Source organism: Calliphora vicina, chromosome 1, assembly GCF_958450345.1.
Source record: "Calliphora vicina chromosome 1, idCalVici1.1, whole genome shotgun sequence".
Taxonomy (NCBI): Eukaryota; Metazoa; Arthropoda; class Insecta; order Diptera; family Calliphoridae; genus Calliphora; species Calliphora vicina.
Window position 1 is genome coordinate 162,586,088 of NC_088780.1, and position 23,277 is coordinate 162,609,364.

General features: G+C 30.4%; 3 protein-coding genes and 1 pseudogene across 6 annotated transcripts in view; all 4 read right to left on the reverse strand.

Moving 5' to 3' along the window:
* Nucleotides 1-4,047: 4,047 nt before the first annotated feature.
* Nucleotides 4,048-5,239, reverse strand: LOC135959855 (protein D2-like). The gene is made up of 3 exons (XM_065510955.1): nt 4,939-5,239; nt 4,356-4,773; nt 4,048-4,290 (listed from the first exon to the last, which is right to left on the reverse strand). The coding sequence occupies exons 2-3, from the start codon at nt 4,748-4,750 to the stop codon at nt 4,155-4,157; spliced, it is 531 nt and encodes a 176-aa protein (XP_065367027.1). The 5' UTR covers nt 4,751-4,773; nt 4,939-5,239; the 3' UTR covers nt 4,048-4,154.
* Nucleotides 5,240-6,844: 1,605 nt separating this feature from the next.
* On the reverse strand, nt 6,845-7,397 carry LOC135959864 (phosphatidylethanolamine-binding protein homolog F40A3.3-like; annotated as a pseudogene).
* A 2,677-nt stretch (nt 7,398-10,074) lies between these two features.
* On the reverse strand, nt 10,075-11,714 carry Vps16B (Vacuolar protein sorting 16B). The gene is made up of 2 exons (XM_065510979.1): nt 11,303-11,714; nt 10,075-11,205 (listed from the first exon to the last, which is right to left on the reverse strand). The coding sequence occupies exons 1-2, from the start codon at nt 11,688-11,690 to the stop codon at nt 10,208-10,210; spliced, it is 1,386 nt and encodes a 461-aa protein (XP_065367051.1). The 5' UTR covers nt 11,691-11,714; the 3' UTR covers nt 10,075-10,207.
* A 3,168-nt stretch (nt 11,715-14,882) lies between these two features.
* Nucleotides 14,883-23,277, reverse strand: part of Best1 (Bestrophin 1) — a 50,305-nt gene continuing 41,910 nt past the window's right edge. For 2 of the 4 annotated variants that reach the window (XM_065516467.1, XM_065516464.1), the window contains exons 7-8: nt 23,158-23,202; nt 14,883-15,964 (exon numbers count right to left, since the gene is read on the reverse strand). In XM_065516467.1, the coding sequence (XP_065372539.1) occupies nt 15,594-15,964; nt 23,158-23,202 (416 nt within the window). In that variant the 3' untranslated portion in view covers nt 14,883-15,593. The remainder of the gene's footprint in view (nt 15,965-23,157; nt 23,203-23,277) is intronic. The other 2 variants (XM_065516468.1, XM_065516466.1) reach the window with 1 other exon arrangement.

Consider the following 23,277-nt stretch of genomic DNA (forward strand, 5'->3'; position numbering starts at 1 on the left):
GTTTGCGATGCTGATGCGCGGACAATGCATCAGCCATTTTTGTGATGCTTGTTTGATAGTTTTTGCGCATCATCTGTTTCACTGTTGCTTTTTTGAACTCAAGAGAGTGTGGCCAACTTTTGTATTTTAGAACGTACTGCGCATCAGATGCATTTCCGAAAAGGCCCGTCCTCATGACAATCCCCACATATTCAACTGTCAAGCCTGGACTTCCACTGAATTTATGTACTCATTCTGTCGATTCCTTGGACTTAAAAAATCCGCGGGAGTTTTTTCCCTTTTTTATACTCTTCACTGAGAAGGGTATATATAAGTTTGTCATTCCGTTTGTAATTTCCACAATATAATTTTCCGACCCTATAAAGTATATGTATACTATATTCTGTATCCTTATAGATAGCGGAGTCGATTAAGCCATGTCCATCTGTCTGTTAAAATGAACTTTCCGAAGACCCCAAATAACTTACACACACGATCAATATCTCCGGAATTCTTCCGACTCGGTTGCTATTTAAAATCGAGAAAATCGGTCCACAAATGGCTGAGATATAAGGAAAAAACCAGGACAACCTATATCTGGATTACTGAGAGTTTAGATATTTCAAAAACCTTAGCAACGACGTATATAAGACCATAGTATGTTGGACCAAATCGGTCAAAATCGAAAAAAAAATATTTTTTAACCCGAATTTTTTTTTCACCAAAAGTTTTTCGCTAAATATTAAAAAAATTTAAAAAAAAACTTTAAAAAACATTTCGAAAAATTTTTTTCCGAAAAATTAAAAAAACAACTTTGGAAAAAAATTTTGTTTACTTAAAAATATTAAAAATTTTTATTTTGAGGTATAATTTGGTGAAATTGATTCGGCCGAATATAGCTCTCTTACTTGTTAACACTGAGTTTGAATAGGAAAAATGAGAAAAGTGAAAAAACTCCCGCGGATTTTTTTATTCATGATTGGGCTGTATATTTTTTAATTATATTTATAATAAAGGATTTGCTTAGAATTTAAAAATAGTTTTGAAAAAAATACTAAATTAGCGAAGATGTTACTTGTAAATGTTTTCACATACATATGTTTGAGAATATGATCATCAAAATTAAATAATATTGTTTTGGATTTTTAATATTTGACAAAAAAAACAAATTTGGAGGGAAGTTACATGTCTCCCACTCTCGTCCTTAATGCAAGACCTTCTTAATTCAAAATGTTAAGTAAAATGCTTCAGATGAATACAAAACGAAATATTCTCAGACTAAAATCCTCCAAATAATTGAATACTTATTTTCAATACATTTTTTTTTTTTTGGATAAAATAAATGAAATAATGTGTGGATTATGGATGGCAACCGAACTTCAGTTGCGTTGTCAGAGGGCAACCACAAATTTCTAGCTGCCAATTTGGCAATAAAAAATGATATCTGTTAGTTGACATCTGTATTACCATTTTTGAAACTCAGCGCTATCCATAAACGACCCATTTTAAAATAAACATGGAAAATATTTCTTTATTTTGAAACCGAAAAGGAAAATTTCTATCAATATAATGAATTTTTTAATCTTTACCCTTCTGAATTCTAAAGCTAGTGAATCGTAGCTTTCAATGTTATTATCAAGAAATCAATTTCTCATCAAATCAGTATATAGCATATATCAAATAAGGTATCTTCAATTTTCCAAAGATTTTTCTTAAATATAAGCCATTGCAAAAATTCAGAATGAGACCAAACATATCCAAAAAGTTGATACTTGAAAGGAATTTTTGTATAAATTGGAATGAATCGAACATTTTCATTACAGGCCTCTATTACAAAATCGACTTTGAAAATTTTTCAAAAATGAAAAAAATAAACATTTGGAATTAAAAAATTGTTATTATTCAATGGATTATTATATTATTCCATTATGAAAATTAATTTGAAAATTTGATTAGTTTTTAAATGAATGAGTTCCATTTAAATAAAATCCTTTGGATTAAGCCAAAGAACTAAATTTTTGGGATGAATGGCTGATGTTTTTATACCCACCATCAAAAATTAAGGTAGGGTATATTGATTTTGTCATTCCTTTTGTAACATATTGAACGATATATTGGTAGTAGAACCAAAAAGTATTTATATCCTGGTTTCTCATACGATTCTAAGACAACCCGTCTGTCTGTATGTTTGGTATTGAAAATTTGCAATATCGGTACATGATTTCACCTAGCCCCCATACAAATGTCGCCCGGAATACTGCTTGAGCAGTCATAAATATGTTGATTGATTGATTGGCAATCCTGATAAAAATGTTAACAAATTATTTCTAAGTCCTCTGAAATTATAGTATACAGTATGAGCAACATTTGTGCCTCTCAAGAAATGACTTGAACATTCATAATTGTCTTATAATAATTAATATCGTGATGAAATTGGATATAAATATGTTTTATATGAACCTAAATCTTTCTAATAACTTTTGTGATAATCGGTCCATAATTGACCCTAACCCCCATATAACAGCTAAATCTGAAAAAAAACATTCGAATATAACACTCGCATTAATTAATTCGATGTTTTTATTTTGAAATCAATCGTTTTCCAATTATGATCACAATCATGCTATTGAAATTAGATTTATTTCATCTAGTAATTGACCACTATCATTATCTTCCAAAATTATGAAAAATACTTAAATTAGCAATAAAATTGTAAGACTATTTGACACCATTCGATTTAAATAGATAAATAAATGACGCCAAAGTCATAACGTTTTGAATTAACAGACAACCAAGCACAAAAGCAAACACTAGTAATGTTAAAGTAAAGGGTATTAAGTTAAAATGGATTGTAAAACTATTAGCATACATTTCAAAATAATAATTTTGTTTTAGATTAATTACAATATAAAATTTAAATTTAAAAAAAAAACTTTTTAGTAAATTGTTAGATTTTTTTTAAATTTGTTTGATACTTTATAAGTTCATTTAAACTACTTTTAACCACTTCACTAAAACACCAAATAAATATTAAACAAAATTACTTAAAAATAAAAAAAAAAATTTCATATAAAAATAATTTTAAAAAACACTACAATTATATATAAATATAAAAGCCAACAGCCTTATGCATAAACTAAATATTAATAATTGTTTAGCAATAAGGCTGTGAATTTGTTAAAACTTAATATTAAACAAACTAGTATTTTTTTAAATTAAAATAAAAACTAAAAACAATTTGACTGCTTATGATTATTTTTCTAATTTAATTTATTTATTTTTTTGCAATAAACTTTTATTGTGCACTATTGAAAATATATATAAATTTAAATTAAAATAAATTAAACAATTAAAAACAACATAAATAAATAAATTTAATAAAAACAAAATAAATGCTTTAAATGTTTACAAGTTTTATAAATAAATTATTAAATATTAACTATATAATCATTAACTATTTAAGTAATTGTCTTCAAAATGATTACACAGCAACAATAATAATAAAAAACCAAAAAAAAAATAATAAAACAAACAACTTAAAGATTTTTTGTATATTCTCAAAATAATAAAAAAGAAACTTAAATGGAGTTTTATTTTTTTTTAGGAGTAGAAGCCATATAAAAAACATTAACCAGGGGGCTAATTACCGCATCTAATACAAATTGAATGAAAATATTTTCACTTTATTAAGATTTGTTTTCATTTCGTTTTTAATCCATTTAGAAACTGATTTGAATTAAAAAATCTTGAATGATTCATAAAGGAATTAATGGGACTATTATTAATGGCAACCGACATAAAGTTGCTTTGGCAATTTCCAAATAATATTACAGATGACAGCTGACAGCTATCATTTTCTATTGCAACTGAAGTTCGGTTGCCATCCGTAATCCATCCATAATTCTATAAAAAATTAATACTTAAAGGTATGTTTTAAGGAATAAATTCGCATTGAATTCTTTAATGGAATGATTTAAATGAAAACAATGAATTTGATTTTGAAAATTGAATTAAAAATTAATTATTTCGATTCTTTCACTAAAATATAGAAATAAATTTAGTTTTTAAAGTTCTCAAACTTTCATAAAAAAAATCAGCCATATTTATTTAGTTTTATAACTTACAAAGAAACATTGTAGCTATTTTAAGACACCATCATGAACTTCAAGTAATTTCTATTTAAATTGAGCTTCTAATATAGGCACATAGTCATCATATTGGGCTTGATAATAATTACCAGCAACAGGATTTCCCAAATTGTACTTGGTAATATAATCACGGGTCTTTATGCTAAAACGACCCTCAAGTGATCTAAGGGAAACAAACAACCGCATTAAATAATATTTATAAATAGATTAATTTTTAGATCAACTTGCTTATTTAAAATGAATTTATCTGTTGAAATTTTCAGCGCCTGTTTGAAAACCAGAAACACGTAACGATGTAAGCCGGTATCTTTTGGTGCTCCGGATCCAATGTACTCTGCCACGACTTGACCTTCGGATACTTTAGTTCCCGGTATATTGATAACTAACCAATGTAAGACTTCTCTATAGGTAGGAGACTGCCGTGATGGTGCATCTGGATCTACCATTATTAGAGTGTACAGTGATCCATCCTCAGTGTCCCATGTTACTTCAGGTTGATCTTTAACTTGTTTGGGTTGCAATTCTTCACCCATGCTGACTTTAATTCCGTTAGGATAGGCCACATGAGCAACAGCTTTAGGCTTGCTATCAATAATATCTGGAATAATTCCTCCGGCATCCATTTTGACTCTGCACGATGTTTTCTCTTGCGTTTGGATCAAAATAATAATTTATTTCTATTTAGTGCTCTAATATTTTATTCAATTGTGAAATTAAAAATCAGTTTTCGTGCATTATAGTGTTAAATAGATAACAATTATTGATAATAATGTGGGGTCCGAGTGGTAAATAATACTACATTCACACTTACTACAATATACCAGTAATGATTATACATTTTATCAATAATTTTAATAATTTTCAATTTCCAGTGTTATTTTACATATTTACATCCAAAGTACAATTTAAATTTACATCTAATAATTTTTCCAACAAATTAATGTAATACACATTGTTTTGATAGCTTTTGTCTGTTACAATTTATCAAAATTATAAAATTTGGTTGATAAAAATACACCATGATACGTTAATTTTTAAAAAGTTCACACATTTTGTGTAATTATTAATAAAAATGTTTTTATTGCGATAAAAACAACAAAACCCGCTAAATTTTGTTGAGAGCCAGTCTAAAACTGAACTGTTAATAGAGTGTTTACATAGGAAATAGATGAACATGCTAAACAAAAGAAATCACTCAAATGTTAAGCAACTCTGTAATGTTGTTTAACATTAACATTAAAAAGCGCCCAGTCAGAGTATTAGAGTGATGCCATATTATACTGTCTACCACTCTGTATGAAAAAGTAGTTGCAAATTGTTGTAACTTTCGAGGAATTTGGGAGTCGATTAATTTAATAAGAGATTTATTAACAGATCTGTGAATTGTTGGCTGTATGACTTAAAAATGCGAGATTTACTTTAATAACTTATATTTAATTTTGAAGGGTACATATCTGTCATTTATTCTCACTTAGTTATTCCTCATTATGGTGTAAAGAACATTTGTTTTTGCTTCCAAAAAGTCGAATTTTGTGCCAACAAAGCATCATATGCGGGAAGTTTAGCTTTACTTTACTAATTTGAAAAAAATGCCGCTGAAGCACACCGAGAGCTTGGGAGCTACTCAATCAGCAATTTCAATACGTTTGCAGGTACTTAGCAGAATTCATTCAAATGCAGAGAAATTGGGTACCATACGAATTGAAGCCGAGAGACCATGACAGACGATTTTGCATGCCCAAAATGATGTTTGAACGCTATAAAAGAATATAGTTTGGCACCGAATCATTACTTGCAATGAAAAATGTAAGAGGTCGTACGGCAACCAGCGAAATTGATACCTATCCATGGCGCTAAGGGACTAAAACCTGCTGAAATCTAGTTAGATCATCACATGGAACCTGTTCCGAAAGGAACTGATTCGTTTGAGGAATGGCCACAAAACGCCCAAAATACGAAACTGTAATATTCCATAATGACAATACTCGGCTACATGTTGCAATACCCGTTAAAAACTATTTAGAATGAAGTGGTTGGTAAGTTTTGCCTCACCCGCTTTTTAGTCCCGACTTTGCCCCGTCCAAATACCCTTTGTTTCGATCAAAGCAGAACGCTCTCTTGGCTTTTTCTAATTGTTATTTTAAATTTTTTAAATTTAAGAATACTACTGTCTCCATAACGTGGTAATCAGAAAATAACTGCTTTTAATTTTAAATTAAAAATTCGCTTGAATGAAATGACAGTTAAGGATATTTCCTTTTAGTGTTATTCTCAGAAAATTAAAACCCTTACGATTTACATACATACATATATAATAATGCTTACGCAGCAAAGATATTAATAATACAAAAACAAAACATTTTTGTATATTCTCAAGATAATAAAAAACTTAATTATAGTTTTATTTATTTTGTATTGAAGGTATATCCCAAACCATAGGGTAACATACAGACGAGACGGTATTGTCAAAAACCTAAATATTTTAAGAAAAAAATACATGTTAGTCAATGTATTTCGTTGTTGTATCAGATATATGATTTGTTTTATTTTTGTTTGACAAAACGGGGTATCTCGTCTCAAATCCCAAACTTTAAGAATTCCTCGGAAAAACCAAGAAATACCATCAAATAAAAATGTAAATTAGCAATATATGTATATTCAGATTTACAATTTACAAAGATTAGCTATGTATTTTAAAATTAGATAATTTTTTGGTTAACCTTATATAATTTCTACTTAAATGTCGCTTTCAAAATGGGCACATAGTCATCATATTGGGCCTGATAGTAATTACCATATAATAGTAATTAAATATAATAAATAAATTACTTTTCAAATTTACTTACGTATTTGAAATATATTTATCTGTGGAAATTTTGCCCGCCTGTTTGAAAACAAGAAACACGTAACGATGTAAGCCAGTACCTTCTGGAGGACCGGAACCAACGTATTCTGCAACGACTTGACCCTCGGATACTTTATTTCCTGGTATATTGATAACTAACCAATGTAAGACTTCTCTATAGGTAGGTGACTGCCGTGATGGTGCATCTGGATCCACCATTAATAGAGTGTAAAGTGATCCATCCTCAGCGTCCCATGATACTTCAGGTTGGTCTTTAACTTGTTTGGGTTGCAATTCTTTACTCAAGCTAACTTTAACACCCCCAGCATAGGTCACATGAACAACAGCTTCTGGTTTACTGTCAACAATATCTGGAATAATTCCTCCGGCATCCATTTTGATTCTGTACGATGTTTACTCCTACGCTTGGGACAAAATACTAGTCTAATTCAATTTGGTGTTGCAGTATTTTATTCAATTGCCAACCATACGGGCGATATGATAAATCAGTTTACGAGCATTAGTTAAAAAAAAAATAGATAACAATTATAGATAATAAAGTGGGGGCCGAGTGGTAAATAAATACTACATTCATACAAGTTAGAGTATAGTTTTTATAAGACTACATATATATTTTATCAATTAGTTTGATATCGGTAAATTTAAATAAATTATTTTTCGATTTTCACAATGTTTGGTGTTTATCATAATTGTTCCAACAAATAAATCTAATACACATTAGCGGTATTCACAATGTTGGGTACTTTCTCTAGCAAAGTAGCAAAGGATTAGTTTAGCAGAAACCTTTTGCTTTTTAAACAATATGAGGTAATTTTGAATTAAATAAATTCAATTTTATTTTATAGGAAAAAAAAATATAACAGAATAATCAAAAGAATAAAGCGAAAAGGTGCATTACAAATTAAATTAATTACTCTTTTACTCTATTACCAGAACAAGAGCTCTACATCATGAATACCACTATTGTTCGGTTCGATTTTATTTATACAAATTTACCAATATTCTTAAAGTTTGTTGGTAAAATTTACTACGTACCTTAAATACTCAAATTTTAAAAGGTTCGCACATACATTTTATGTACGAACATGATTTTTCCCTCAAAATTATTTATAAGCATTTTCTTAAACAGAAACCGCTAAGTTTTTTGAGTCAGTCTAAAACTGGAAATGGATGCACATGAAAAACGAAAGAAATTGCTCAAATGTAAAGCCACTCTGTAATGTTGTTTAACATACATGTTGGAAATTAACAGCACTCAATCTAAGTGATGCCATATTATATTATCTATAAATTTGAATGAAAAAATTGTTTTAATTTTTCTAAAAAAATAATTGAAGTGCTTGCTAATGTAACTCAATAAGCAAAATCAAAATATTGTAAAAAAACAACTTTAAAGTTTTAAAAAATATATGCATTTTATGAAAGTACTCTTTACATTTTTAAGTGTACAAAATAAATATAAGAGAAATTAATGAAAATAATAATAAATACATTTTTTTCAGAATTTAAGTAATAATTTTCTTATTGTCAATATAAGTAAATAAAAATATATATTAATGAAATACATACTAAAAAGTATACATACATTTCTTATGAAATAATTTGGATTTTGACCTATTAATTAAATATTTGGAAAAGTTTCCATTGTTTGGTCAACCACTGGATATCCGATAAATAACTTTTATAATTTTATTTAGAACATTCCGAATTAGAACCATAATTCAACTTCACTATAAATGTATTAAAATCAAGGTTGGCTAGCGATTCGAAACGGTTGAAAAATTTGGAACATCAATAATAATTGAGTTGTCTGTTATTAAAAACGAATAACGCGATCCAAAGTTACTGCACTAGATGGCATCCCTCCATTAAAATGTATGAATGCATGATATGAATGTATCACTCTAATTTTAACATCTTTATGTTATTTGTTAACAGAGCTGCTTTTATTTCTCTCATTCATCCGTTTCCTTAATCAACTCTGTTTTTACCACTGTCTGTAGGAATCTTAACAACTCTGTTTTAATGCAATTGTCAAATTAGTTCGCGGTTTTTCTAGTCTTCTAACAACTTTGTACAAAAATTAAGCTCCTTTTAATATTAAAAAAAATAATAGTAGTAGTGCTAAAATAAAAGAATAAATGTTGAATTTATAAAATATAATAAGTAGATGTGATGTTTAATATATTAGTAATATGGAAATTATTGAAATAGGATGTGTATGTGTTACTAAAGTTGGCTTAAAAATTATCTCCATGTTAATAAGAAAAAATATGTATGGAAAAGAAAAAATGGTATAAATCAAGATCAGCGAAACAGCTTGCATTTTTATAATTTCTTTGGTGTTGATAGCTCTCATAATTAGAAGCACAAAAACGTTAATATTTTTCCCTGCTCTCTCTTAGTTTAAGAGTTATATGAATTTAAAGTCAATACATATAATAGTACATTTCTCATATATTTGGAAAACAAACTGATCGTTATGGGTATCATTGAATAGTGCTTCACGATACCTTTAATATGATATATAATATGGTACAGTTTATTAATATTGTGAACCAAAAATTCCTTTTTGATTTTATATGATAGTACTTCAGAAAATATTGATATACAGAAAAAGTGATTTTAGCGAAGCCGGTGTTCGATACACCCCAGAGTTAAAAGTCCCTTCACCCGGCCGAAGGCCGTCAACACAGAAAATGTGAATATTAACAGAAAAAAAATTAATGAAAATATAAACTGTTACGCGGATCTTGATTTGTTCCAAGATGGCTTTAATATGGCCGGAAACATATTAAAAGTGAATTTCTTTTTCTTAATACAATGAATTTCGTCGGAGACTCTGACTATCTATGGTTATGTGTATAATATTAAAAAAATTATTTATAAAGAAATTGAAATTCAAATTGTGACTGCGTTACCATATCCGAAAAAGAAAATGTATGCGAAATACATTGTAATTCGAAAAGATTTCCTTTCGAATCGAATTGGGGAGTAACCCCCTGTTTGAAGTTCATATTATTCAAGTACCAGTCAATTCTAATAAGAATCAAAGATTTGCAGTAAAGTAAGTACACAGCATTTATATTCATTAAAAATTAGATTAAATCTTTTATTGAAATTCGAATTTGAAACTGTTCAACAATTGTTTACTGCTATTTTGTAACAAAACTTAAAACTAATTATTGCATTTCATTAACTTTTAAAACGTTCCTTAACTAAGATTATTATTTAGTTTTAATTTAATATTGTCCGTTGTCCATCTTTTGGTCTGAGCTGTTTTCAAGGCATTGTCACAATAAAATTGTTCCTCCGAACGTTCGGGCAATGAGTCCCTTAACAAAGTCAACTGGCCAATTTCTTTTAAACCCACTAGAGCATCTATTTCAGCCTTGACACATTTCACCCTTTTAGCCAATGCCAATTTATCAGTGTTATTCGAGTGGCGCGACAAGAACAAGTAAAGTATCGTGGGCGGAGCTTGTAATTCAAACAAACGTAAAACAGCCAACTCCAAAGAAAAACTTATATGAAATTGTTTTTGTTTCAAGGGATGCCAGGTGGGTACTTGTTCAAAAATGTGTGAGAGATCTGCATAAGCCTGAGCTTGGGTACGTTCATTTAAAGCACACCATTCAAATTGTCCAGCAGAGATTTGTAAATCAGCGGTGAAACGGTAAGGGGATGTAGCTTTTAACATGTCTTGTTCTTTCCAATTGTTATATTTCGCACAGCAAGCATGTAAAACTTCTAAGGGACTAGAATCTATATCGATCATATTGTCAAGAGAATTACGTTCTGATTCCACCATGTTTAGAAGCTTTATATTGGCATGTATCAATTGGGGATATAGAGAACAAGTGGCGGTATAATTTTCCATTATTTTTTGCAGTTTTTCTTTGCGTTCTTTTATAGTGTCCGATTGATAAATATCTTTGTATAGTAATAGCAAAGAATCCTGAGATTTTCCCAAATCTTTTAAAAGTATAACGGCCTCTTCAGGATTTTGTTGTTTAAGAAAGGCTAAATAATGCTTCAAGGCCTTAGGTCTAGCGATAAGTATACTCAAAAAATCTGGTCTATTTAAAGATTTTTCTAAAAATAAAACCACGCTTATAATAGCATCTCCAGCATTACCCATATTTAGCACAGCATCTAGTAGTTGTTTTTTATCATTTAAGGACTTGAATACCTCAAAGTTGACCATAACACCTAGAAGAAAAAATATAACGAATTTATATTTTATCATTCCTGCGAATTTTTTTTTATGAATTTTAAAATTTGTTTAAAATATTTTTCTTGTACTTACCACACAACAACTTCTGAGCCGTTGTGACAGGCGAGGGCGTGTACAACGTATTTTGTATTTGTCTTCTCAACAATTTCAATTCTTCCTCTGCACTCATGCCCTTGGGTATCAAACGATCATCCATTGATTGCTCATCCAATATGCACTTTAAAGCTTCTTCCGTAAGCAAGGATTTTATGGATAAATTTAAAGCACTACTGGCTGCACTATTATCAAAACTGGCTTCCGAAATGGTGTCATCGTTTAGTATGCCACCCAAATCTGTAGACAATTCATAACCGGCTGCCACAGTTTTAAAGTCTACATCATCGTTGGCATCGTCATCAAAGTTGAAAGCCTTACTAGCGGAACGATTCCAGTAGCTGTCGTTATCATAATTTGTGGCCATTCTATTAGTTTATTGATTCAAACTTATATTCCCTTTCTAGAAATGAAAACGACTGCAATTATTTGTCACCACATCTGTGACTTTGGCTGTTTGTTATGACAGCAACACAAACAAAAATGTAAACAAAGGTAATGATAAAGAAGTTAAAAGAAAACACAACAAAAACAAATCAGTTTGTCAGGTTGGCAACGTTAAAGTAAATAAATGGTAGATAAATATGTTTTAAAAGTGTAGAAAATGGTGAAATTTTCGTTTGGGATTTTAAAAAATTTCGAAAATCTTTGAAAATAGTAAAAATCAACTACTAAAAATTATTGTAATTCATTTAAAAAAAAATTACCGTGGAAAAACCAGTGTCATAAAACATATTCTTAATATTCACCATTATATTGGTTGGCGTAAACGTTTTACAGCTACGACAGTTTCGTACTTGATTAAAGATAAAATACAAACTGTTTCTTTAATCTAGTACGAGACTGTCGTAAGCGTAAAACGTTTACTTCAACCACAATAAGTGATTGTAAATTTATATAAAAGAATGATTTTATTTTTATGATAACTTAATTTCTTGGTACATTTTATACGAAGTTAACGCTATTGGAGGAATAATAACACGCTATTTATTATTATAGTATGGAAACTTAGATTTAATTTTAAAAAAAAATTGACTTGCTATTTTAGTGACTCAGTATTTTGTTGGATATCCCATGCGTTTTTTTATTGCTTCACAACGATGAAGATTCAATCGTCTGCTTTGAGTTTTTTTGCCATTTCCTTATAACTACATCTGATAAAGTTTTCTACGTGGTATAATTTTGAGTCCGTATTTTACTATATACAATTTCCCATAGATTTTCTATGGGATTAAGATTTGGGGATTCGGAAGGCCTCTTCAAAACACTTGACTGTCTTATTTGGGTACTTGGGGTGCAATGGTTTTCCCTTCGGTCGTCTTACAAATGTTGTACATATTTGGATTCATCCGAAAGAGAATAATTCATAGAGAATTATGTATACATAGAACGGAATTCGGCTGTACCGAAATATTAAACACAATTTTTGATGAAAGCTAATTTTTTATAGTAAAAAACTAATTTTTGGTGAACAAAAATTTTGGTAAACAATTTTGGTGAATAAATCTAGATAATTGGGGTTTTTTCTCAGCCATTTGTGGATCGATTTTCTCGAATATACTTGATGTATCAATCATGGCTTCGGAACGTTTATTTTAACATCAAATGTGGAAATTACAAATGGAATGAATTTACGTATCTATAGCCTTGCCACTTATGGTGAAGGGTATACAAATTACTCCAAAAACATTGCACATACGAAAGTTGTTTCCCTTTCACATAATCTTTTTTAACATATATATCATGTATGTTCACCACTTTGATTTTTCAGAAGTGAGTTAGGTCTCTGACAGGTGAGTTCAGTTACCGCTCTATGTATACGAGTATGGATTTTTTAGAAATAAGTGTTTTCGCGGAGCCATAGCAAACAGACTGCGGCTACCAGATTGAGAACTAATTTTAGATTGTTGATGACCTTCCGGGAATTTCTTAAAATTTCTTGCTATTAAATTATCTTATTTAGGAGTAGATTTACGAGGCCTTTTATATTTTTCACAGATAGTTTTTTGCTTTCATCCAAAATAATTTATTTTTATTTTTTGGTTTTTAAATTTTGTGAATTCTTGACCCTTCAACCTGAGTGGAAAGGGTATATATGTATAAGTTTGTCATTCCGATTGTAATGGATTGTTATAGATAGCGGAGTAGATATAACCATTTCCTTCTGTCCGTCTGTATGTTGAAGTCAACTTTCCGTAGCCCCCAAATAACTTACATACATGATTCATACATCAATACATATCTCCGGAATTCTTCCGGCTCGGTTGCTATTTAAAATCGATAAAATCGGCCCACAAATAGCTGAGATATAAGGAAAAACCGGGACTACCTCGATTATTGGCCTATTTTTTTATCTATATCTGGATTACTAAGTCATTAATATAGACAATATGGATATCTAATGATAGATATTTCAAAGTCCATTGCAACGATGTATATAAGGCTACAATGGGTCAAAATCGGGAAAAATATTTTTTAACCAGAATTTTTTTTTTTCATCAAAACAATTTTTTTGTCATAAATTCTTTTTCAAAAAAAAAAAAAATTTTAAATTAGAAAACCAATTTGAAAAAAAAAAATTATGTAATTTATTTTACCTAAAAATATTTAAAAACAAATTATTTTTAAGTATAATTTGGTGAGTATTTAAGTATATTTTGGATCCTCATGAGATTCTAAGACAATCTAGCTATGTTCCTGCGTCTGTCTCTCTGTTGAAAACACGATAGGGCCCACAAAAGCTCTTTGTCGACAAGGTTAGCTTGGTATTGAAAATGAAACATACAAATGTCCCCCGGAATACTGTTTTTTATAATATTATAAATAAAAATAAACATTATATTATATTTTAAAATATTAATAGAAAGTGATTCCCTTGTTCGTTATTATTTGGGGACTCTACGTATGAAAAATAAGGCAAAAATCCTCTCTGAATTGTTGTCACTTTGAAAATTCGCACTGAATTGACTACGACACACAGTGGTTCAAGGGCGGCATTAATTATTTTTTTTTATGTCTTATGAATTTTACACAGTTTGTAATAAACAGTCTAATTATCATGTACCAAAATGTTAGGCTTATATCGATATTACTTTTTTGTCCAGAGACATTCAAAGTTGACCTAAGTGAATGCGTTTGAAATGAAATAATTCGTTATCTCGGGAACTATTAGAGATATAATTACGAAATTTCACACATTTGGAGATGAGGTGTTTTCGAGTTGAATCGTAGTTGTTCAGTTTCCTAGGGGTAATGGGGGCCAGTAAGTGGCCTCTCAAATTTGGTCACCTCGGCTCTCAAATTTTTAAAAAAATTCGGATCAATTTATGATCCGAATGTGCTGAAATTTAAAAAATAAATAGGACTTAAGAAGATTTCGAAATAATATCTCTAATAGTTCCCGAGATACCGAATTATTGCCAAAAAAATACGATTCTGAACCACTGTGCGGCATAATTAAAGTTTAGTGCTTGGAAAATCATTATAGCTTTTTATTTATTTTCAGATAATTTTTTTTTTAATTTTTTAACTTAAACAACCCAAATAAAACAATTAATAATTATTTTTGATTTTTGATTTTTACTTTGTTTTAATTAATTGTTTATTTATAATTTAAATAAATTTGTTTTATAATTAGTTAATTGTACTTATAAATAATGTAAAAAAATATCAAATTTTCAAAAATAGTTTTAAGTTCTTCTTATTTTTTTTATTATTATTATTTGAGAAACAAAAATTATTATGCAGCAATTGAATATTTTTGTTTTGTTTTTGTTTTCAGTGAGCATCTTACAATTATTTATTAATTTATTATTAAATATTATTTGTTTATTGTTATTATGTTTAAGTTTGTCTTTTAATAAAGCACCAAATATTTATTAATAAATAGACTATATTGTTCTGGTTGTTCTAATAAGTTATATAGTTATCTTTTGTTTTGTAAATTAAATTAATTGCAAGGTAAAGCTTAAAACCCAATATTAAATAGATTAATTAATTGTCTTCTTTTTTTATATGCGAATACACGTACAATCCAATTCTATTGGCTAAAAAAAATGTGTAGCATGCAGGTTTTTCGTTTCGAATTACTGTTTTTGTGTATGTACAAATGTTATATGTAATTTTTTTGTTGTATGCACTGTGTTGTGTCTTTTTTTTAAACTCTAATAATACAGAAAGGCAGTACATTATATCATTAACATGTACCCTACAGCATTCTTAATTAGTTCTATTTTTATATGCTAATATTATATATATTTTGTTTGATTTATCATTCATTTAAGCCGCCTTCATTCCATTTTTGTGTAGAATGCGTTACCGGCTCCGTAATTGAGAGTAAATCGGCATTTGAACTTGTCGTCGGTAGTGTTGAGGGTGTGACGACTGGCTGTGTAGTATTCTGTGCATCCGCTGTACTTACGACTGGATTGGTTATAATTGGTGCTCCCATTACAGGCACCATTGTGGTGGGCACATTCTCAGTGCCCGGCACTGTGCTTATTTGTCGAACAAATTTTTGCTTTTGTCGTTCCAAACGTTCCTTTTCACGCTCGGCTTTAAGTTTTTCAAAATCATCTGTTTCCACATCAGCATTGGCGGCCGCTATTAGATCATTTGTTGAGCGCATTTCCATGTCTTCCACTAGTCAGAGAGATAAATTGTAAGAAAACATAAAACTATTAATAAGGAATTTTTACTGAAGGTTTAGGGTTACAAAACAAGAGCTCTAATTAGTTCAAGTAGAGATTAATTTAATAATGCAACAGTTGAAATACATACAGAGGAGAGATACATAAATAAGTTTAAAGGTTATTTGTTTGATATTTAAAATTAAATTAATACAGATTTGATCACATTTTATTGTAAACTCCACTAGATTTATATTCTACAAACAATAGAAAAAAGTAACAACTTTGTAAAAAAAAGTTGCTATTTAGAATAGCTTCAGAACTTCAATAATATTGTAATTAAGTTCTTAAAAGAACAGTGAGTGACAATACAATGGAAATTTGTTTTGAAAACTTTTATATATATTTCAAAGTTAAATTAAAATTTACCAGGTTTTTTATTCAAATATAGTAAATTGGAGCGTAACAAAAATACATTTATACTTCTTAGCATTGACAAAACAATGGAAACTTTTAAACTTCTACAGAAAGAAGACTAAAACAAGAATATGCAATTTGGTTCGGACAATAAGTTTCTTAAGTTCAAAAATTTTCGAAAATTTAAAAACCAAAATAATTCACGATTTTAATGCTGGATTGAACCAAATAATATCTGTGGAAAAAATTGAGTGTATGACTTAAAATGCCGGATTTACAATAGATATCGTATCTTTATATGTCATTTTGAAGGGTACATATCTGTCATTTATTCTCAAATGGGTATTGTAAACAACAAAGTTTTTTTGCTTCGAAAAAGTCGAATTATGTGCCAATAAAGCGGCATATCCGGGAAGTTTTACTTTACTTTTTTAATTTGCTAATCAAAGCTTATGGTGAATGTGTTCCATCGGTTTCAACGTGCGAGAGATGCTTTGTTTTGTTCAAAGAGCGCTCAGGCCAGCCAAAAAAGTTTGAAGACTAATAATTGTAGGCATTACTCCATGAAGATTGTTGTCAAACTCAACAAGATCATTAAAAAAAACCTTGGGAGCTACTCAATCAGCAATTTCATAATGTTTGCGAGCAGCAGGATTCACCCAAAAACAGGGAAATTGGACCATACGAATTGTAGCCGAGAGACCTTGAAAGACGATTTTGCATGTCCGAAATGATGTTTGAGCGCTATAAAAGAAAATCCTTTTTGCACCGAATCATTACATGCGATGAAAAATAGATTCATTACGATAACTCGAAGCGTAAGATATCATGCGTGAAGCCCGGCCAACTAGCCGAATCGAAACCACAGCCAAATATCCATGGCGCGAAGTTAATGCTCTGTACATATTTGGTGGGAGCAAAAGATGCTGAAATCTGACCAGACCATAACAGGGAACCTGTACCGAACGCAACTGATTCGTTTGCCAGAATATTCGTCCAATCATGAAACCGTAATATTCCATCATGACAACGCTCAGCCACATTATGCAATACCTGTTAAAAACTATTTAACCCGCTTTATAGTTTCGATCGATATGCTTCACTCTGGAACAAAGTTTCCGAAAATGGCTGGTTCGTTCTTGGCCTCAAAAGATGAGCAATTCTTTTGGCGCGGAATCCATATGTTTCCAGAAAGATGGGAAAAAGTCATAGCTAACAATGACCTTTAAATAACCACCCAGAGAAAAAAACAGCTTAAAATCAATAAAAACCACATTGAATCAATTAGAAACTAATGAAATTTTTAAATTCAATATGAAACAATATTAATTTAAAGTTGATTTATCGTATTTCAATATACGTTTTCTTTTATAATGAACATTATTGAATTAATATGACGCATTCTTATTTTTAAGTTGCGGCTTTTCCCTAATAGGGCCCATTTACAACACCATCATTATTGAGCAATCAAGTGATTGTGCAATTAAGCTTGAAGCACACATTACTTCAGCATGCTGGTACAAAATTAATTTTTTACCAAAAATTGTGTGGAAAAGAGAACTAGGACACACTAAACTTCTAAAAGAAGATGGTACATTTTTCTTCTCTGGAACATTCCTGATCTTCCAAAAATGGAGTTTATCGTAATACCACAACGAAGACTCCAAAACATCATCTGTTCCTGCAATATTCGAAAAACGTTGATTTATTTTACCATTCTTGCTCTAGGCCCACCTTTCAATTTACTACCATTTTATTGTGTTATTTTGTTATGTCTTGACGATTTAAATTTTATGATCTAATTTTACAACACACGATTCAATCATGCTGGTTCAATCAAAAAAATATCAAACTATTTTTGATAAAGCACCAGCAGCTGGTACAATCACACCACAAGCTCATACACGATCAATCAGCTGGTACAATCACTTGATTGCACAATCATGATGGTGTTGTGTATGGACCCTATAAGTGTACAAATGTTTCAAAATAAAAGCAAAAAAGTTTAACAAATTTCGCATAAATCAGCAGTTTAAAAAATTATAAAATAATTTTCGTGAGACAGGTACTATGAAAACTCAAAATTGGGGAGGAAGACTTTCTAAATCTATCTAGTCCAAGTCAATATCATTTAATAACAAAAGAGTTTAGAAATTCCCAAAAATTATTTCTAGATCCATCTATTGCTTGCTATCGTCTCATGAAATATTCTCTTATTTCTAATATAATTTGCCAAAGAATATCCTAACTGGTGGATACAGAAATCAAATACTGGTCTTTCTACGGAAGAATCAATATACAATGTAAGAGGCAGTGCTAGAAGAATATTTTTAAGACGGCCAAAGGGAAAGATACTGAACCCCTAGAACATAAATAAGACAGCCAAGTTTGCAGGTGCGATATTATGGTGTCAGAGCAAGATATGGGTACAATCCATATCCAAAATAAAATATACTATGACTGGAATGAGATACAGATTCATTTTAAACGATGATATGTATTCATATGCTGAGGAAAATATGCCCCTAGTTTAGAGATTCCAGCACCTAATGGATTTTAACCGAGTTGGTACAATTCAATGAGCTACGTGTTTTGAAGTGGCCGCCCATACAAAGCCTGTGGGAAATCGTAGATTGCAAAATACGGACTCAAAATTAAACCACATAGGCTGCATTATCAGATGCGGTTATAAGGGACTGGACAAATATATTTTAATTAAGACGATTGACTATTTAATTGGTTCCATGTATCGCCATATTTCAACAAAATACCAGAAACACTAAAGAGCGAGTAAATTTGTATAAAAATTAAAGCTTAGTTTCCATTATTTTGAACCTTAGTAATAAATATTTTTTAGTTTATTTTCTATTTTCTAAATTAAGTTATGTTCTTTTTGATTTCGATCTAAATATTGAATATTTGTAAAAGTTTCCATTGTATTATCAACCACTGTATATAAATTAGTGCACATTTTAGGCCTTTTAATGGTGCTTGACGACATTGAAACAAAAACTTTCTTGCTCATTTATAAAATGCTAATTTTTTTTACTGAATTTTGTCTATAACTTTCACACAATGAAATTTAAAGCGTGTTAAATAACACAGTGCAACATGAAATTTTTTCCTTGAATTTTGAACGATTTGCCACCTATGAACCTGGACAAGGCCTGCGATTTTGATTTTGAAGATGAAGTTTTTCTAATTTTATATGTTCACAATTTTTGTTCTTTATGACTTCGCCTCAGAGAGTAAATCAAAATTCCGAACTGTTTGCATAATATGAGCCTGAGGAAATGATCACATTTTTGCAAAAATGACACCGAGGACCCAAATCTTTGGGGGCCCATCAAAAAAGTGCATGACTTTGGGCAAAACTGGGAGACACGGGTCTTTTTTTTGTCTTTCATCACGTACTGGTTGTCCTTATATGGTTATATTTCCATGACATAAAAAAATTACAGACAGTGTAAATATATAACAATTCCTAATATTTGTTAAATTGAAACCATCCTTTTATAAACCTGGATATTGATTTGTACGGTTACAGAACAACTAATATTTTAAATGATATAACAGTGCCGTTTCTTCAGAAATACGAGTAAAAGACTTGCTATTGTATTGCGAATATCTCCAGAGCTATAAAAGGCATCTTAATGGATCATATCATTGGAGGCCAAAGTAACATTTTATACCCTATAGTTAAATGTTCCTGCGTTCATCCATAGGCAGTCTAAACTGAAAAGGAATTTTGAACAGGATATTGTTCCAGTCCAAAACAAGATATTTCTTTAATCATATAAATAATATCAATATAATTTATAGTTAGTTCCAAAATGTAATGAAAAGTCAACGTCACACTGTTTGTATTTACCTGGGCCTTGAGGAAACGACACACCAGCAACAGCAGCATCAATGAGCTTTGAGACACTACAGCAAATGACAAGACACGAGCAGGCATGAAATTGTGTGCAAAGGACAAGTAACACAACTTAATGAGATTTTGAAATATGAGGAAAATGTGTCTAGCTTACGAAAAACCCAAACTATGAGATGACATTAATTCACAAAAATAGCAAGGACTTTCGGGAATCTAAAAAAAATACAGGTCAAATCTGGGGAATAGAGTTTATTTAGTGCTATGACGTTGTTAAAGTTGTCTTCTTCTTGACAATCATTTGAGGTAGTTGTTTCTGACATAGATATAGATTTTTTATACGTGTAAAACAATCAAGTTGAAATTCCTCTGCAGATACATGTAAAAAGAAATAATATTCGTATGGACGAGGTAGCATTGAACAACATTCAATTCCGTTGCACGATACCGTTTGCATTTGATGGCCATGGAGCTTTGTTTATATGAGAGGTTACTCAGTATAATATAATGAGAAGGAGATATGAAGCAAGTATAGAGCAAGTTTGCTCTAAAATGGATAAAAGCAACCAAATTTTAGATTAAATTAATTACATTCAGTTCTAACGATCGGTAGTTTTTGACCATTGATTTATATTGGTTAAAAGGGGATTTTGGTATTCGCATTTTTACTATTATTATATCAGTTCAAGAAAATAATAGAGATTTCATATTCTGCTTCTATGCCGCTCAAATTATCATCTAAAGCAGTGGCCCGCACAGAGAGAACATGTAAATGTATTGGATGTATGACTTAAAAATGTACAATAGATGGCGTATCTTTTGAACACGGTTTTTGTTTTTAATAACTTATATGTCTTTTTGAAGGGTAAATATCTGTCATTTATTCTCATTTAGTTATTGAAAATTATAGTGTAAAAGCTTTACTTCTTTCAGTTGAAAAAAATGCCTCTATAGCACACCGATTGCACCGATTATGTTGAAGGTGTTGCATCGGTATCAACGTGCGAGAGATGGTTTGTGTGGTTCAGCAGAAAAAGATCGCCAAGGCCAGCCTAAAAAGTGTGAAGATCAAGAATTGGAGGCATTATTCCATGAAGATTGTTGTAAAACTCAACAAGATTATTGAGATCTACTTATACAGAAATTTAAATCAAAACGTTTGCAAGTGGCAGGATTCATCCAATAGCAGGGAAATTGGGTACCATACGAATTGAAGCCGAAAGACCTTGAAAGATGATTTTGAATGTTCGAAATGATGCTTGAACGCTATAAAAGAAAATCATTTTTTCACCGAATCATTATTTGCGTTGAAAAATATATCCATTACGATAACCCGAGAGATCGTACGTGAAGCCTGGCAATCAGTCGCCAAATATCCATGACGCTATCCAAAACCAAATATCCATGGCGCTAAGGAAATACTCTGTATTTGGTGGGACCAACAGCGTCCTATCTCTTATGAGCTGCTGAAATCTGGCCAGACCATCACAGGGAACCTGTACCGAACACGACTGATTGGTTTGAAGATAGCATTGGCCGAAAAACTCCCAGAATATGAGGTAATATTCCATCATGACAACACTCGGCCACATATTGCAATACCTGTTGAAAAGTATTAAGAATGAAGTGGTTGGGAAATTTTGCCTCACTCTCTTTATAGTTCAGACCGTAACGGGGTACGCTCTACTATTTGTTTCGATGGAAGCAGAACGCTTTCTCTTCACAGAACACAGTATCCGAAATTGGCTTGATTCGTTTTTGACCTCAAAAGATGAGCAGTTCCTTTGGCATGGAATCCATAAATTGCCAGACAGATGAGAAAAGGTCATAGCTAACAAAGCCCAATACTTTGAATAAATTTATATTGTACAAATGTTTCAAAATAAAAGCTAAAAATTTTAAAAAATCCCGCATTTTCATATTTGTATAGGTTTGATTCATTTAGAGGTACTGTTTGACAATTAATCCTGGAAAGACTCAAACCACAACAACGTCTCCAAATTATTCAGCTGTAGTACACATCGAGCAACAATTGAAAAATAATTTAGAGGAGTAGCTAATTTCGAGTTTCGAATCTGCCTAGATCTTGCGGTTATGTGAAGCCTAAAGTCGGAATTCGCGATTAATTCGAAAGAGTGATCAAAAATTTAACCTTCCGAATGGAGAATCTACTGCGTAGTCGCTGCCAAAATTTTAATGAAATCATTGTTAAAAAATAAATGTCAGATATTGTTCTTTGGGATCATAATAAAGATTCTCTTTTAAGTGATTCTCTTTAAAATTATGTTGGTAACAAAAAAACCTGGTTGCATTTTTGACACACAATACCAGCGTTGCCAATTCAGCAATGTAAAACCAACTATTAAGCAAAGTGATCGATGACAGAGCTAATGAGTATTTTTCTTTAGTATTTAAGATGGAAGATATTTAATAAATGAGTATTTTATAATTGAATCCGAGAATGTATTTTCGTTTACATTTGGTTTTTAAATAATAACTTCAGAGTCAAGAAATAACTTTTACTACATTTCTCTAGCAGTCTAGTTGGAGAAGATTTTTTCCGTTTTACAATAACATCATTAAAGCTGTTTAGGTTAGTAAAAGCTATGTAAATTTAAAACTAAAGAGCTTAAAACTTCAGCGCGATTATTTAATATTTAACAATTACTTACTATTAACTACTTTAATTTACTTAATTCCGAACTCTTTTTACTCTGCATAAAAACTACTAGGAATCTTTAAATAAATCCTTTCTTAAAATACAAATCATAACATGCCAAATAACAAAACAGAACAAACAAACAAATCAATGAAAACAACAGAAATTATCCAACGTAAAACAACAACTAAAAACAAAATGAAATTAAAAAAAAAAAACGAAAACAAAAATCAATTTGTTTGTTTTTGAACTTTACCAGTTGTCAAGAACCACCTGAATTGGGGCGGAGCATCTGTACGTTCTATTAATGTTATATGTAAGTAGTAAGTGATTTAGAAAATATTAATTTCCCGTGACACACATTAGATTTAGACAA